The 17,753-nt window shown below is 38.5% G+C and overlaps 2 protein-coding genes across 6 annotated transcripts in view; one reads left to right on the forward strand and one right to left on the reverse strand.

Moving 5' to 3' along the window:
- Positions 1-17,753, forward strand: part of LOC134503995 (cytochrome c oxidase subunit 7A2, mitochondrial) — a 410,163-nt gene that overhangs the window by 113,401 nt on the left and 279,009 nt on the right. The window lies entirely within an intron of this gene.
- The window catches only part of MYO6 (myosin VI), a 108,788-nt gene that overhangs the window by 71,162 nt on the left and 19,873 nt on the right, over positions 1-17,753 (reverse strand). For all 5 annotated transcript variants that reach the window (XM_063312891.1, XM_063312882.1, XM_063312873.1 and 2 more), the window contains exon 2: positions 2,812-2,944. In XM_063312891.1, coding sequence (XP_063168961.1) covers positions 2,812-2,928 — 117 coding nt within the window. In that variant the 5' untranslated portion in view covers positions 2,929-2,944. The remainder of the gene's footprint in view (positions 1-2,811; positions 2,945-17,753) is intronic.

Below are 17,753 nucleotides of genomic sequence, written 5' to 3' on the forward strand. Positions count from 1 at the left end.
AATGCCTCAAAATGTACAAAAAAACAACCATGGAATATTAGCCCTTTAGACAAACATTTAATGGGCAACATCCAGTGTTAAGCAGATGCTTTTGTTCGCATAACAAAACTCCCTGTTATCTCTTCTGTACACCTTCATCTCACCCATGAATTCTCTGGAGGATAAGGTGAGGTATAAATTTTTAATGCTTTTTTTTAAAGAGAGAGTAATAGCATATTTAAACTCTGCATTTTTAAAACCAATACTTAGTTCTGACAGCCACATTAAATACAGGATCAGCGGGGAATCCCATATTCTTCTATTTTAAAAAAATTGAATGTGCATTTTACATTTTTCTGTAAAACCTTTATTCTTTTGCTTTTCCTTGGGTGGAGAAGACAAGATTGCCATTAATATTTAAAAGCTATTCTTCTTGGAAGAAAAAAACATTGAGGCATGCAATCTTCTACTGTAATATTTCAAAGCAAAATAGCAAAATCTGAAACATGCTAGATTGTGATGACTATTTTGTTCTTTGTTCACTTTGAATCTCTTGAGTGCAGATCTGAATCTACATTTCCCAGGGACTTCTATTTATAGCTATTGTGTTAGACATAAGATGTCTAATCACTATTATATTAGACATAAGATGCAGCCACATAAATGTCCTTAAAATATAACTTGTTGCAATTTTGACTGTCTCCAAGATGCCATAATTGTATATTTAGGTTCCAACTTCATAAATCAAATGGTTTTTGTAACTGAGCAATCTGCAACATGCCATAATAATCTTCTGATCTAACTCAAAAGTTACATATAAGCCCACTCCCTCTTTGCACTGAAGATGTTGCCTAGTCTGGCAATGAAACATCTGCAAGAAAACAACAAGGCTCAGAGAGCACCAAGGACTCCACAGTTCAACCCTGAGCTACAAATATTCGCTTCGATTAGTTACATATAAAGAATATGCACAAACCCATGCTTCTGCTGATGCATCTTTCTCAATAATGAACACAGTTAATACAGCATGATGCATCCATCTCCAAATCAATAATGTCTATTTTATAGTTAAAGAGAACCAAGATTTATGAAAGCTTCATAAAAAAATCCTATGATTAGAAGTAATTAGAAGTTCCAAACTTCGGGGAGAGGCATGGTGAACAGAAGATGGCTTTGTGAAGGGGAGACTGATGACCACAGCAAAGACCAAGAAACCAGCAAGTAAACCAGTTCCTTGGAGCCTCTCTGGATAAGGAGAGGACAGGAGATCACCCACATGTGCTCCGGATGGCTGCGTCTCGCAAGGAGACTGCAGGACAGCAGTTTTCCGTGGGTTTGAGTGCTGGGAGACAACCAGCTCACAACTGCAGCAGAGCCTTTTAAAGGACACTAACCTCACTTGCTAATCATTTTTGGAAATAGCCTATTAACTATCTTAAAGCTATTAGAGACCTTCAGAACAACAAGTCTGAAAAGTCCTCATCAGGTGAATTTATCTTCAACTCTGAACAAAAGAAAAATTAATTATAAGCTTAAGAACTTAAAGATTTTGAAATAAACAGCAAAAATCTAAATAAGATTTTGATCTAAGAAAGTCATAAATGGATCAAGAGTCCAGATAACTTTGGAATATTGAGTTTTACTATAAGATTTTGGAATTAATTATAAAGAATAAACAGCTTCTCATGGGAATCATAGATCTGTTTTGATTATTGTAAGACCTAACAAAGATAAGTAATTTTATGATTTTAGAAACTGGACACTAGAGGGGACTAAAGTTACTAAGCAGAGGGGGAAAAAAAACCAGCTTGCTTTTATTTACTGCGATTTACAAAATGATGCAAAATTCTATAACATTGAAAATATTAAAGAAGACTTTTGAAGAATGGAGCCAGAAATTAGTAGCCACAATATCATCAGTGTCAGTAATGATGTCTTCCTCTAAGGATAGACTATGTCCTACAGATATTATTGAAGAAATGACAGATGTGGAAAAAATTTTGTCTGACAAGATACAGATGGTACGAAAAGTAGATTTACAAATGAAAGACCAAGAGAATGACTTGGAAAAGAATGCTTTACTAAATATACAAAAGAAATTGGCTGATGTTTTAAAAATCAAAAGGGAAATACAAATGACAAATGAAGAGAGTGACTTGGATGATTTTTTTTCCTACTGGATTTACAAAAGAGGCTTGTTAAAGCCTTGAAGAAATTTGTGCAATGGGACAAAGAAGAATTAGAGATAAATCAAATTCTATGACAGTATTTGAATGAACTAACATTTATGACTGTTAGAAGTAAAAGGAAGGAATATATAGTTGGTTTGTTTGATCAAGATTAAAATAAGATATGTTGTTGCAAAGCTGGTAACCCTTTTTGGACTTTTTGCTGATGTCTAGACTGAAAAGTTGCTGCTTTATGGATTTGTCTATAGATAAGAGATGGGATATGCGATGAAGAAATATTTGTAACTTTATAGTGGGTGGAGAGCCACTAAATTTGTTTATACCTGTTGTGATGAAGGTGGAAGTCACTTCGTTATATATTTCTTTTCTCTGTTATATTCTCACTCTTCTCTTTCTTCCTTTTTTGTCTTGTACTTTTTATTCTTTCCTCCTATTCTCTTTTCTTTCATTAAGTTTAGTTTGTATTAGCTTTTACTATAATTCAAAATGTTTAATTAAGAAATAATAATTTTAAAAAAGTAAAAAAAGAAGTAAATAAAAGTTCCAAATACTCTGAATAACAAATAGCCTCACATTCACTGCATAAATCTCCTTCAGTAAAACAATTTCTACAAAAAACTAATTGCCTTTTGAAGAAACTTACCTTGCCTTTTTGTTTTACAGGTTCAATAGTTAAGCTGTCAGGTCCAATATCCACAATGCTTCCCATCTGAAACCCATCAGTTGGGTGTGGAGCCCAAACAGGCTTCCCATCCTCCATTTTGAGGAACTATTTCCTATAAAGAAAAAATATATATTTGTAACTGAAAAGCAATGTGTGAAAACATCTCTATATAAGTTTAGCTTGGTAGACACAATAAAAATATCTCAAGGGGGGGAAACTGAAGGCTGAGCATTTTGGGGAGCACCTATGTACACCATTTCTTTTCCACAGAATTTTCATCCTAATCTCACCCCCCGCCATGATTGATGAGCAATTATATTAACAAATGCAATGATTTCCATCTAGAAAGAAACGCAGTGCCTTCAAGTGAGAAACCGGATGGCTCACACTGGCATGAACAGTGGCTATTACATCAGCATTACTCAGCAGTGGACCAATCAATGCCAACACCATACTTGCTAAGAAAGAAGAAGAATATGTTTATGTGGACAAAACAAGGAGTATCTAGCCAAACCTGGTAGAGGGTGTTCTAAAAAGTATCCACAAGAGTTGAATTAAGTAAGATGCACTCACTTTAAACCCACCCACATCCCCCCCACTCCATATTGACAAAGCACTGACAAGCTACTGAGCTGAAATTCATCAGCAATCTTCCATTAATGGATAATGAATTGCAGATCCAAGGAGCAGGCCAAGATTCCTTTATGCTGAGATAAAACTAATCAGTCATTCCAATGAGAAACTTGTGCTAGAGGAGGATTCCCACTCCCACCCCCAAAAAACAGTAATGTTCCTCATAATACATTTTCACTACAAATAATAGATTTATTTATTTATTTATTTATTTATTTATTTATTTATTTATTTATTTATTTATTTATTTATTAATTATACCCCCTACAATCCTGAAGGGCTCCCAGCAGTTCACAGAGATAAAAGACCCACGTACAATTAAAATGTCCAGTCAGTTTAAGGTAAAAGCAGAAAATACGGAAATATGTAAACACAAATCCCAAGAAGGACCAATCAATAAACTTCAGCCAAACTGACATCACAACCCAGATGCCCTCTGGAAGGGTTCCATTTTGAGCTGCCTCCAGAAGGAAATTGAAATGAGAGACAACCTTATTTCCACTGGGCAGCCATTCTAATAAGAAGAATCACCTCTGAGACACAGCTCCCCTCACCTCCCTAGGGGGGAACTGCTAGCTTATCTCAGTGAGACTGAATCGGTCCAACCGATTCTAATGGAGAAATGCCTCCTCCGGACAGCTTGGCACCAAGCTATAAAGGGCTTTATAGGCCAGCACCAGCGCTTTCAAGTGCAGCTGGAAGCCTACTGGTAACCAATGGGGTGCCTGCAGCACAGGAGTCATCTGCTCTCATCAGCAAAGGCTGGCTGACATGGGCCACTGCACTCTGAACTGCAGTTTCTGGGTGGTCTTTAAAGGCAGGTCCATGTAGGGTGCATTGCAATAATCTAGACCGGTGATGAAAAGACCTGTAGCAAGATCTGCATGCCCCAAGTTGGGCTACAACTGACACACCAGCCACTGCCTCTACCTGCTATTTCACCAGGAGCTACGAGGCCAGGAGGACCCAAGTCACAGGCATGCTCCTTCAGGGGTAATGCCACCCCATCAAGAGACATCACCGGAGCAGACAGAGAACCTCGATGAGCAAACAGGTTGTCTCTGATCCACATCCACTAATTTGGGGGATCCTTATTACTTCTACTTTTGGACAGTCAAAAAAAAAAAGAGAACCCCAATATTTAAGGCCAAAGTAAAACAAGTTTAGAAAATTTAGTTCTAAAAATGATATTCCCAAGCACACATATTTCCTTCAGCACAAATACAGAACTCCAAATCTAATGTACTTCTTATATACAGAACTATTATTTATCATATTTGTAACCCACTCACTTTTGATAAAACTAGCCTGAAGTGATTAATTAGCTAGAATAAAAGATGAAGCAAGGACATAAACTTAGTGTTTTATTTAAATAATATTCTAGAAATATTAAATGATGCATTGCATTACATCCTGTCATATATACTATGGATCAATACTGCAGTTCTTAATATTACAGGCCTTCTTGCTGGGCTAAAGAAGAAGGGGGAAATTGCCAAAATTGGGATTCTGCTCAAGAGTTTGAATCTCTGTGCCTAACTTTAAGCAATTCGTCTTTTTACTTTTAAAGTAAAAGAAGGGAAAAGAAACACAATCAGATGCCAGTCCCTAAGGTTCACCAAAAATCAAATAATTCCACATCTACCTGTCTCAAACATTTTACCTCAACAATTTGGCCAGAACCCCCAAAACAAGTCCAAGTAGGCTAAGTTGGACTCAGTCTGTGGGTGTACAAAGTGAAATTGAGCCCTTATCAATTTATCATTTCTAAACCAGGATACTTTATGGGGATTTAGCACATCAGAAAAACATTCTTGCAAAAATTATGTTTTTTCATTTCTCCAAAGAAAAAAAATAGATGGGGAAAAGGGAAGGGAGAGAGGTAGAGCCATGTGTACAAGGCAATGGCTCCCCATGTAACATGTAGTCAGTAACAGAATTCATCACAGTCAACTAAGTAACCATTGTTGTCTTCATTCCACCATTATATGGAGCTTAATGGAGCATTAAGGATTATGGTAGCCCTCCATCATTCTTCCAATTGCACCTTTTTTCCCAGTCTAATCCTCTGGTTCAGTGAATTCTCCAACCACAGTATCTAGGGAACCTTTTGCTTTAAAGCTCCTTCAAGCTACCTAAGGTTTAAGGTTATGATCAGTACAACTGTGGCTGCAAATGACATATAGCTGTTCTGTAAAAAAACATGAAAGGCAGCATTTAAAAAAAAAAAAAAACCATAATGCAATTCCATACCCCGTTGCATATTTTTCTGAAACCTGGCTAATTTTTTCCCCATAATTAATGTATATCTCATTCCATTCTGTCAACATGTTTAAGTTATAAGGGTTTCTTTTGTTTTTCTGGCAGGCTCTGATTCATTCTGAGTTGAATTGGCCCCAAACTGAGTCTTATTGTTGATGAACTTCCCTAAAAAATAGTAACAGTTGTAGGCATGCCTTGTGAACCAAATGCTGACAGCAGATCTTGCACATTGCAGTTGAGATAGTCTTGCCAACTTAATAAAAATACAGACAGGGTCTGCCTGGGAGTAACAGGCCAATCATTCTTTCTGCAGTACCCACCTGATGCTGTCCATACTTTCATTTTATTTAATTCACATTATCTAAACTGAATGAAAAACCTTAGGTCACTCTCCTTACCTAGTGGTTTGTTGGTAAGATAAACATGACATGTATCATTGAAGAGACATAAAGCTAAAGTAAAAAAATAACCTTCAGCAAAGGATCGTTACCTTGTCATGGTGCTGGAGCTTGAGCACCTCAGTGATGCCATGAGCTAAACCATGAAGGGCCACCCAAGACGGGAAGGTCATGACAGAGAGGTCAGACTAAATGCGATCCCTGGGGAAGGTAATGGCAACCCACCCCAGTATTCTTGCCGTGAAAACTAAATGGATTGGTACAACCAGAGATATGTCGGTATACCATCGGAAGATGAGACCCCCAGGTCAGAAGATGGTCAAAATGCTACTGGGGAGGAACAGAGGATGAGTTCAACTAGCACCAGACGTGATGACGCAGCTAGCTCAGAGCCGAAAGGACGGCTAGCGGCCGACGGTGCTGGTGGTGAACGGCGAATCCGATGTTCTAAGGATCAACACAACATTGGAACCTGCAATGTAAGATCTATGAGCCAGGGCAAATTGGATGTGGTTATTGGTGAGATGTCAAGATTAAAAATAGACATTCTGGGCGCCAGTGAACTGAAATGGACTGGAATGGGCCACTTCACATCAGATGACCACCAGATCTACTACTGTGGACAAGAGGACCACAGAAGAAACAGAGTAGCCTTCATAATTAATAGTAAAGTGGCTAAAGCAGTGCTTGGATACAATCCAAAAAATGACAGAATGATCTCAGTTCGAATTCAGGGTAAGCCATCTAACATTACAGTGATCCAAATATATGCCCCAACCACAGATGCTAAAGAAGCTGAAGTAGAGCAGTTCTATGAGGATCTGCAGCACCTACTGGACAACACACCTAAAAGAGACATTATTTTCATCACAGGAGACTGTGAGGTGGGCTGTAAGGTGGGCAGTCAGATGACACCTGGAATTACAGGTAAGCATGGCCTGGGAGAACAAAACAAAGCAGGACATAGGCTGATAGAATTTTGCCAAGACAACTCACTCTGCATAACAAACACTCTCTTCCAACAACCTAAGAGATGGCTTTATACATGGACTTCACCAGATGGACAACACCGAAATCAGATTGACTACATCCTTTGCAGCCAAAGGTGGCGGACATCCATACAGTCGGTAAAAACAAGACCTGGAGCTGACTGTAGTTCAGATCACGAACTTCTTCTTGCACAATTTAGGATCAGACTAAAAAGATTAGGGAAGACCCACAGATCAGCTAGATATGAGCTCACTAATATCCCTAAGGAATATGCAGTGGAGGTGAAGAATAGATTTAAGGGACTGGACTTAGTAGATACGGTCCCGGAAGAACTATGGACAGAAGTTTGCAACATTGTTCAGGAGGTGGCAACAAAATACATCCCAAAAAAGGAGAAAACCAAGAAGGCAAAATGGCTGTCTGCTAAGACACTAGAAGTAGTCCAAGAAAGAGGAAAAGCAAAAGGCAACAGTGATAGGGGGAGATATGCCCAATTAAATGCAAAATTCCAGAGGTTAGCCAGAAGAGATAAGGAATTATTTTTAAACAAGCAATGTGCGGAAGTGGAAGAAGACAATAGAATAGGAAGGACAAGAGACCTCTTCCAGAAAATTAGAAACATCGGAGGTAAATTCCAGGCAAAAATGGGTATGATCAAAAACAAAGAAGAAGAAGAGATCAAGAAAAGGTGGCAAGAATATATGGAAGACCTGTATAGGAAGGATAACAATATCAGGGATAGCTTTGACGGTGTGGTCAGTGAGTTAGAGCCAGACATCCTGAAGAGTGAGGTTGAGTGGGCCTTGAGAAGCATTGCTAATAACAAGGCAGCAGGAGACGATGGTATCCCAGCTGAACTGTTCAAAATCTTGCAAGATGATGCTGTAAAGGTAATGCATGCTATATGCCAGCAAATTTGGAAAACACAAGAATGGCCATCAGATTGGAAAAAATCAACTTATATCCCCATACCAAAAAAGGGGAACACTAAAGAATGTTCAAACTATCGAACAGTGGCACTCATTTCACAAGCCAGTAAGGTAATGCTCAAGATCCTGCAAGGTAGACTTCAGCAATTCATGGAGCGAGAATTGCCAGATGTACAAGCTGGGTTTAGAAGAGGCAGAGGAATTAGGGACCAAATTGCCAATATCTGCTGGATAATGGAAAAAGCCAGGGAGTTTCAGAAAAACATCTATTTCTGTTTTATTGGCTATTCTAAAACCTTTGACTATGTGGACCATAACAAATTGTGGCAAGTTCTTAATGGTATGGGGATACCAAGTCATCTTGTCTGCCTCCTGAGGAATCTGTATAACGACCAAGTAGCAACGGTAAGAACAGACCACGGAACAACGGACTGGTTTAAGATTGGGAAAGGAGTATGGCAGGGTTTTATACTCTCACCCTACCTATTCAACTTGTATGCAGAACACATCATGCAATGTGCTGGGCTTGAGGAATCCAAGGCTGGAGTTAAAATTGCTGGAAGAAACATTAACAATCTCAGATATGCAGATGATACCACTTGGATGGCTGAAAGCGAAGAGGAACTGAGGAGCCTTATGATGAAGGTGAAAGAAGAAAGTGCAAAAGCTGGCTTGCAGCTAAACCTAAAAAAAACCAAGATTATGGCAACCAGCTTGATCGATAACTGGCAAATAGAGGGAGAAAACGTAGAGACAGCGAAAGACTTTGTATTTCTAGGTGCAAAGATTACTGCAGATGCCGACTACAGAAGACGTTTAATCCTTGGGAGAAGAGCAATGACAAATCTCGATAAAATAGTTAAGAGCAGAGACATCACACTGACAACAAAGGCCCGCATAGTTAAAGCAATGGTGTTCCCTGTAGTAACATATGGCTGCGAGAGCAGGACCATAAGGAAGGCTGAGAGAAGGAAGATCGATGCTTTTGAACTGTGGTGTTGGAGGAATATTCTGAGAGTGCCTTGGACTGCAAGAAGATCCAACCAGTCCATCCTCCAGGAAATAAAGCCAGACTGCTCACTTGAGAGAATGATATTAAAGGCAAAACTGAAATAGTTTGGCCACATAATGAGAAGACAGGACACCTGCTGGGGAGAGTGGAAGGCAAAAGGAAGAGGGGCCAACCAAGGCAAGATGGATAGATGATATTCTAGAGGCGACGGACTCATCCTTGGGGGAGGTGACGACCAACAGGAAGCTCTGGCGTGGGCTGTGTTGGCAGATTGCTAGGAAAGCCTTTGGCCCAGGAGAGATCAGAAAAGTCACACACCAGGCATTTCTATAAAAATAATTTTATTTACAGAAAGCAAAACATATTTAAAAGCTTCTGCATTTTTACAGGCTCTCAGTGAGAACTGCTTAACTCTCTACATGCCTATAGAAAAGGGAAAATGAAACTAAAACAAGTCCAGGCAAGTTCTTCCCCCCAGGTGCAAAAATTAACAACTGAAAAGGGGATAAATTCAACCTCTTCACCCGGCCAAAATGATTAGTTACCATAGTAACCTTAATCTGTAGTAGAAAACATTAACAGGCTGGTCCATGAAGTCATGAAGAGTCGGAAGTGACTGAACGAATAAACAACAACAAAAAAGATTAACATTGAAGACAGTAAAGCTCAAGTGGTTGATTTGAATGTGTTTGCTGCCGTCATGGAGTGTGTGTTTTTTTATGGCTTTTAATTCTGTAAGCTGCCCAGAATCACCATGTATGAGTTGGGCAGCCTTATAAATTTGTTAAATAATGATAAACCTTGGTTTGTAAAAAAAATAATAACCATGTTTATATATAAAGCTACATCTTAATGTAGCATTAGCAGAAAGGAAGCCATAAGCCTCCAATTCCATTACTGCAAAACCAGGAGCAGGAACAGGCAAGAATTCAATCTCACATTGGCCAATTCCTGGCTTTCTCATGACATGCAAGCCAGGCATTATGAGCTAAAATGAATGCTAGCCAAGAACTGCTATTGGCTTGTTAAACCAATTATTAGAGTTTGTTCTCATAAGATCATAAACACAAACCTGCTAAAATGAAACTTAATTCTGGTGTATTCGTCTTCTATGGGCACCATATCATGGCCAAGACACCCCACTCAAAAAAACTCCCAGCTTTTCAGAATGTTTCAGTAACATCACCTCAAGATTACATGGAAATGATGAATTTCCACAAGAATTTTGATAAGATTTGGCAATCCTGAAATAGTCCACTCATTTTATTTTTGCAATTATTTTAATTTTAATGTAATTGACGGAAGCAGCCACCATCCATAGAACCACTGCATTTTTGGGGGGGGAAGATGCATCTTACTTTTCTTGTTCCTTATATATCTAGAGAAATGTAGAACTATGGTAGTTTTTAAATAGCAATGAGTTCTTCCAATGCAGGAAATGACTTTCCTTTCAAAAGACCAAGACAAGCAACTCCTTTCTCCTGCCATGTAAGCAGAGGCCTGCAGAGCTTAAAGTCAAGCTGAGCCCTTTCTTGCTGGATGGGAAAAATTAGATGATCCAAGTTGTTCCCACAAACCTGGGCCTATCAACCTCTCGCTCTGAGCAGCAAGGATGGGAAAAGGAATATGATCTCAGTAGCTTCCTGAGGAAAGACATCCTGTCAACCAGCAAGGGAATTCTCCTAGAAAGCAAGAATGCCTCCCTGGGAGACAGAGCAAATGCTAAAGCGCAGGGGGTCTCACGTTCACTTTCCTGACAGGCCTGAGAAAGACGATGATCAGAATCTTGGAGAAACACCGCCAGACAGGGAAGACAACCCTGAGCTAGATGTATCAGTGGTTTCCACTGCTCTTGTTAGGATACAACCCTTTCTTTCATGGGATGCTATTTTTACCACAAAGGGTAAGAGTTCTGCTGTTTAGGCTTTTCACTTCAGGCATAAAGTTGACTTAGACCAGCCCTGTTTCTGCACTGACACTGCTACGAAATGCGCTCCTGCTCTGCTTGTGGCCCTGCAACTAACTGTGGGGCTTTGTAAACATTCATGCACCTAATAGAGAGGGAGAATAGAGAAAATACTGGTGGTGTAAAATAGCTACCTGAAAGCAATTTCCACAATCACAGGTTTGGTGAGGGAGCACAAAAGAGTGGTGTTTTTTTTTAATCCCAGCGGAACATGCTTTATGGGGAGATTTTAAGCAGATGCTCGAGTTTATTTTACCAGGCCTTGGAGTTTTGCTAAGTTTTCTCTTTTGGCTGATGCTGCCTGTGTGAAAATGTTATTAATTCACTATATTCTGTCCTGCTGATTTTTAAAAACAAGTTGAAGTGAACAATACTCCTCTTGTTCTGCTTGCATTCCTTTTCCTGAGAAAGAAAAGTTCCAAGATGCAGCACTTCTCCAGGTCTGCAAGCCTTCAGATGAAGAGATCCCAGGGAACCTTTGACACTTTATGTTACTTTTCTTTATGCATGTATTACAGAGCGCTACACGGTTTAACGTTCCAACAGTATCCTTTACTTGACTCCTCTTTCTTGAAAGACAGCCAGGGATGGTTTTGTAATAAGGACAGCCCCTCTCTGCCACGTTACCAAAACTGGACTCCATTCAGTGTGACAGAAGGAGGTTCTGGCTTCTGTTAACCCGTTTATGTTTGGGTACATGGCTGCTACAGATGAGGGTGCATCTATAAAGCATATTTTTGGCACAGGCAGGCAGAAAATGAGATAGAGAAACAATACAGTTATGCTTTGTTTCACTCTAGTAAATGTAAAGCAGTTGGCTTCTAGAGATAATCTGGTAAAGAATCAGGTTTGCATGAAACAAAATGACTGCCAAGGTACAAACTTACATCCAAGACAACACTTCCACAGCACATGTGGAATGGAGAAGGGTTGGGTTGGAAAGGAAAGGAAAGGAAAGGAAAATGCTTGTGTGACAAAATAGCTTTTCCCTCAATTTTATTTTCCTGAGATTGTGCATTTTTTCTCATAAACTTAAAGTTCCTTGCCTCAGTTACATTTCTGTACATAGAGCTTTATTTGCTAATTTGCAATTGAAATGACTGGTTTTTAATATGTGGTGCTTACTCTCTTCCTCTCAAACCCACCCGCAGATACACACACTTCGCATTCAGAATCTTACAACTGCTTATGTGGTTCAGAGTAAACATACAGAGGGATGGAATATGTGAGTATTCCTCTTATTTACTATTGAACTCTGTCTTTTAAAAATGCTTCTTTTGGCCTTTTATTTCCCTTCCCATGTTGCAAAGCTTTTAAGCAGGCCATGAACATGACCTTGGATCATGTTTTATAGCCCAAATTTCTTGAACCCATCCTGCAATTTTTCTTTCAGTTTACATTGTTACCATCATTTTTATGCTACAATAGCGTAAAATTAATATGAATAAATTGGTATAAGGCTGGATATTTTAGATTTGTTTTGGAGGAATGGCGAAGAGGCAGTTGGGTTGCCACTAAGGCCAACTGTTTCGGATTTTGATTTGAACTGAATTTTCTCAAATTAACAACTGTTTTAAGTATTAGTAAAGAAAATACTGACTGATCATCACAGCAGATTCTATGATGCTACAGTAGTTAACGTAATGGCGTATGCTGCTTGAGGATAATGAAGCTACTGGCTGCAGTTTCCTTTTAGTTTACCAAGAGCATCTTACAGCTTTTGGTACCTTTGATGGCTTTTGAGGAGGGGAAAGGAAATACATTTTAATACTTAATAGTCTCTGGGATAACATTTGGCTTAATTTTATATTATCAGGACACCAGAGGTAAGGAAAAGAATAGATGGATATACTTGATAAAATGAGAACTGACCAGCTCATCTAATAGTACATGTTCCTTTTCAAACTATTATAAACAGAATCATTCAACTGGAAGACAACTGCAATCATCTATTCTGACCCACTGAAGTAAAATAAGGTAGGAATCTGATCATCTGTACATAAGTATGATTCTGAGTGATCCAATGTATGCAGTTAATATTAGGAATAAAACTAACATAGCAGGGACCAAAAATTCCTAGACTAGTGAGAATAATTATGTCAACAAGTCCCAGTTGCCTTCTGTGACCTTGAAGAACACATCCAAATATATATTAATTCAGAAAGGCGAGGGAGGGGAGAAGCCTAGAATCTAATCCTTGAAGTACTGACATTTATATAGACTGTGATTGCTGTATATTCCAATTGGCAGATCTTGGGTTCAAAAGGGCTTTCATCTTGTCTGCACAGTATTTTTACCAGCCAAGTCATCTCTGAGAGTCTATGGCCAATTCCAGAATAAGGGGTTGAGCATCTGGAGAGCCTCGACTTACAAACACACAAGATTGAAGCATGACATTTAGTCCTACACACATTGTGGCTCAACATGGACATTGAGAAGAAGCCTACCCCCAAAACCAAGACAGAACAGATGCTGAAACGTGATCTTGGTTTACACTTGTTCACTGGATCAGATAGGTTTGCTACATTGACTTACCACAGAAAACAGCTTTTGAAATATATCTTCTGTCAGCCTACTCTGTTATCATGGAAAACAAGGCATAGGCTACAGCAAATCTGTCTATTTATTTAATAGATTGCCATAGTCCAATAGAGAAATAAAAATCAGTGAAGTAATACAGTAATTAGAGAGAAGTTTAAAAACCACACACTGCTATGAACAGCATTGTGTGGTTCACAGCAAAAGCCACTAAGAAGTGATAAATCAACCTCAACTGAGAATAAAAAATGTTGGGGAGAGTATCCAGGTTCTGTACATAGATTGATGGGAGAGCCTGGCACATAGAAGTCAACAAATTTGAAAGAGAGTTGGAAAAGCAAAAACCTGGATTTAGCTGGCTGTAGAGCAAACCCACTGGTTTCTAATGGCCATAGCTATGGTTAAGAATCTTGCAACCTTCTCAGATATATATGTATGATGATCTTGCAGCAGCTGATATATCATTGCTGATTGTGATAGATGGGAAAGCTTACTACTAAGTGGCTCAATGAGATCAAGGCTCTAGGTCTGATATGCGGCAGTCTAGTAACACACGTGCCTCTTCTTAAATTCTCCTGTAGCATTCCTACAGCAAATCCTATTTGTCAGCTATTGATGGAAAATGGTAGAAATGAGGGCAAGGACAGATTTCCAGTTGTTGCATGCAGAAAGAATCCATTCAGGAATCCAAAATGCATTCTATGCACTCTATGGGTCTATTTCAAAATCAGAAGAATCAGCATTTCTATTCAACTTTGATTAATCCAGAATGTCTTCTGACATATATTTGTTCATGTCCCTCTACGTTTTTTTCTAAAATTCTGCTTGTAATAAGCTATCAGGAGAAACGTGTGCACACTCTTTCCATGCCACTTTATAAAATTCATGGGACTTTTTTTTTTAAAGGAGAACATATAATTAACCTCTACATGCAGAATGAACTGGCCCAGTCCAGAATGCATTATGCATAGAACAATGAAAAATTCTAACTAGGATAAACCATACTTAGCTATTTACGAGCATTCTTCCTTCCTACCAAATAAAAGAGAGTATGTTATTTATTCATGTATTAATCTCTGGGCAGCTCACAACAATTAAAAAACCAAAAACAATAGGAAAACTACAAAGAAAAATGAATAAAAATATTACAATGATTATGTGCCATCAAGTCCTCAACTCTTAACATATTAAAACCATTAAAACCACTAAAATCAGCAGCTGAGATCAAACTATTCCAAAACTATAAAATACAGAAATGTCTACACAGAAACATCAGCTTGATGTTATCTATTACCAAGACACAAAGGGATTTAATCCTTTCTTCTTAAAAGTGAAGTTTGAATAAACTGACTATTAAAACAGAGATGTTTGCTTTACTATATAGAAAAGACTGTATGTCTATGCCTGTATGTCCTCTAATTTGAGTATCTCAGAAAAGAACTGAGACTATCAAGCCAGTTCCCTGCCAGCATGGCCACTGAAATTCTGGGAGCTGGAGTCCCAGCACATTTGGAAGAATTTGGGTTGGAAAATGTGGGACTGCACAATATGAATTTGAGTTTGGTTTAGCTAACGTGGAAGCCTTTACTACATTCCAAAAAGTTCGTAACACCCTATTATCCTGGTCACGTGCATAAAACAAATCCTTTCAAACAACATCTGCATTCAGTCAGACTTGGCGGCTGGCCACATCACTACAGATATGTAGACTTTTTTTATGTCAAAGTCTACATATCTGATATAAGCTGCATTTTCTTATAAATATTTTTGAAAACCCATCTTTAATATGGGCTCCAGGCATTGTGAACCACAGCAGCTGCAAGGCTGCTACTGAAGTCAGAAAGTCTTCTATTATTCAAAACACTAAAGGGTTTCTTTATTTTGCAAAACAAAGAGAAAAGCTCACAGCCTTGTGAATAATCATAGTTTATTAAAATACTGAAAAGTACACTGGCCCTTGGGGGGAAAAAAATTTCACCAGGCCCTTGCTTATTTTGGACATTCTTGGAGAACAATATTCATCTGACTCAACCGCTAAAACCAAAGGAACGTTGTACTAAGTATGCACTGTCAGATGTTTAAGTAGGTTGCAGTAAACATCACCCTGAAATTAAAATGCATAATCTCTTAACCAGGCCTACAGTAGAAAAGGTCAACTGCCTGAAAAAAGAGTATTCATTTATTTACCCAAGAGGCTTCTTTTTCTCATGAGCAAGGCAGATTGTTTATTTCCAGACCAATGCATTTAAGTTGGTGAGTCAACCGGTACTGAAATTATACCATGGTTTCCTTAGAGCCACTTCAACCTGATCTAACAATATTTAACATTTGTATAAATGTCCTCTGATAAGGACAGTCTAACCCACTGACCACATTTGCCAGTCGTGAAGAGCTGGTGCAACAAATTAAGCTATAGTGGAATCATTTACTGCTCCTCATTTTTGGCAAGCAATGTTATGATGGATACAGTAAGCCTGACTAAATCTGGCTGGCATCCAGATGTGTAGAGACTACAAAAGCCCAGTGGCTGGGAATTCTGGGATTTGCAGTCCCAACAAGTTGGAGCATACCAGGTTAGGAAGGCTGCTATAGAACACAAGATGCCATTTTAAGCATGTATTGTGATTAGCTCTTATTTCTATTTGTTTTTCCAACAAAGGCTTCTGAATCATTCAGAAGTGTTCATGTCCCCTAGAATAATCTACTTAAGAGCTAAATAACCAACAAGATCCAAAGAACTAGTTGTACTACTTACATGAAACCTGGATAAGCCTGTGAAGTTCCTTTGACTTGTTCATTAAGAACGTTGTGTCCTGTATCATTATCCTTTAGCAATGAATTCTGTGTATAATTGCATATTATATAAAAAGGATACCTTATAATTGGCAAAACAGGAAAGGAAGTTCAAGCAAAAATATCTCTCCTCTTGTTGTTCTGCTAGATATTTTATTTTTTATTTATTTTATTTATCTAATTTATCCCCGCCCATCTCCTCCCGTCAGAGGCCTATTCAACCTGCATTAACTAAAAGCATTAACTTTCTTACATCCAGAGCATAATGAATGCAGGCAGTTCTACTTTTCAGGCTGGTGAACTGTTGAGGGGAGGGAAAATGCACAAAAATCATTATTGCTAAAATTATCCACTCTGGCAATCTTGTTTGTTTTCATGGCATCTTATGCAGTTGCATTGCTCATCTAGCAGCTCAGCATTGTGATATTGTTGTTATCAACTCATCCAGCTGTAAGTGTCAAAAGGGCCTCTCTTGCCTTTTCCTGCTTTGGACCCAGGCTATGGAACACCCTCCCTGAGGAACTGCATTTCATCCCATCTCATTGTTCAGCAAAGCTGTAAGGATGAAATCTGTTTCACCAACCTTTCAACTCTTCAGAAATTTAAGCATTTACTCCATTGTTAATGTTAACATTGTTTTATTTTTGTATGCTATTTTTAAATTTTGTTAGCTGCCTTGAGTATGCACCATAGTAGAAATGTGGGGTGTAAGTTAAACAAATAAATAAATACTAGAGACATGAAAGATTTCACATTTTTTTAATTCCCTTCTAAACTAGGCAATTAGTGATCTCTCATGTACTATTCAATCATGCATTGTCATATGAGGTACTTGAACGTATTATTTATTTTTCACTGAACATCATGACTGAGTGATACTAACTGCGGCAAATGACAAGCAAGATTCTGTTAACCTGAGATTTGCAGTTCTAATAGTAAGCATTAAAAAAAAAGTCATATAATTATTTTTCATGCCACTGACATGTCTTTTTAATTGCTCTATGGAAAGAAAGTGATGATATAAAAATTATTTGGGTTGAGAAAGGTACTTTGATTTTTTAAAAATACATGCACACAGACAATGGTTTGGTGTGTCATCTTATAATTTTCAATAACAAAATAGATACACTGGCAACACTGTCTCTTACATATTGCCTTCACTGACTTAAAATTGACTTTCCATTCTATTCCACGGGACAGACTCCGGCAGAAGCTGCCCTTCACATCCACTGACTGGCAGTCACTCTTCCTAATTAGGATGCGGTATGAAAATACAGCCATCCAAGTTCTTCTTTAGGCTAAATACACCCAGTTCTTTTATCTGTTCTTCACAGGATTTACCCTCCAAGCCCTTCAACACCTTTGTTGCTCTTCTCTGCACTCTTTCGAGTTCCTTAGCA

The sequence above is a fragment of the Candoia aspera genome, chromosome 1 (assembly GCF_035149785.1).
Source record: "Candoia aspera isolate rCanAsp1 chromosome 1, rCanAsp1.hap2, whole genome shotgun sequence".
NCBI lineage: Eukaryota > Metazoa > Chordata > Lepidosauria > Squamata > Boidae > Candoia > Candoia aspera.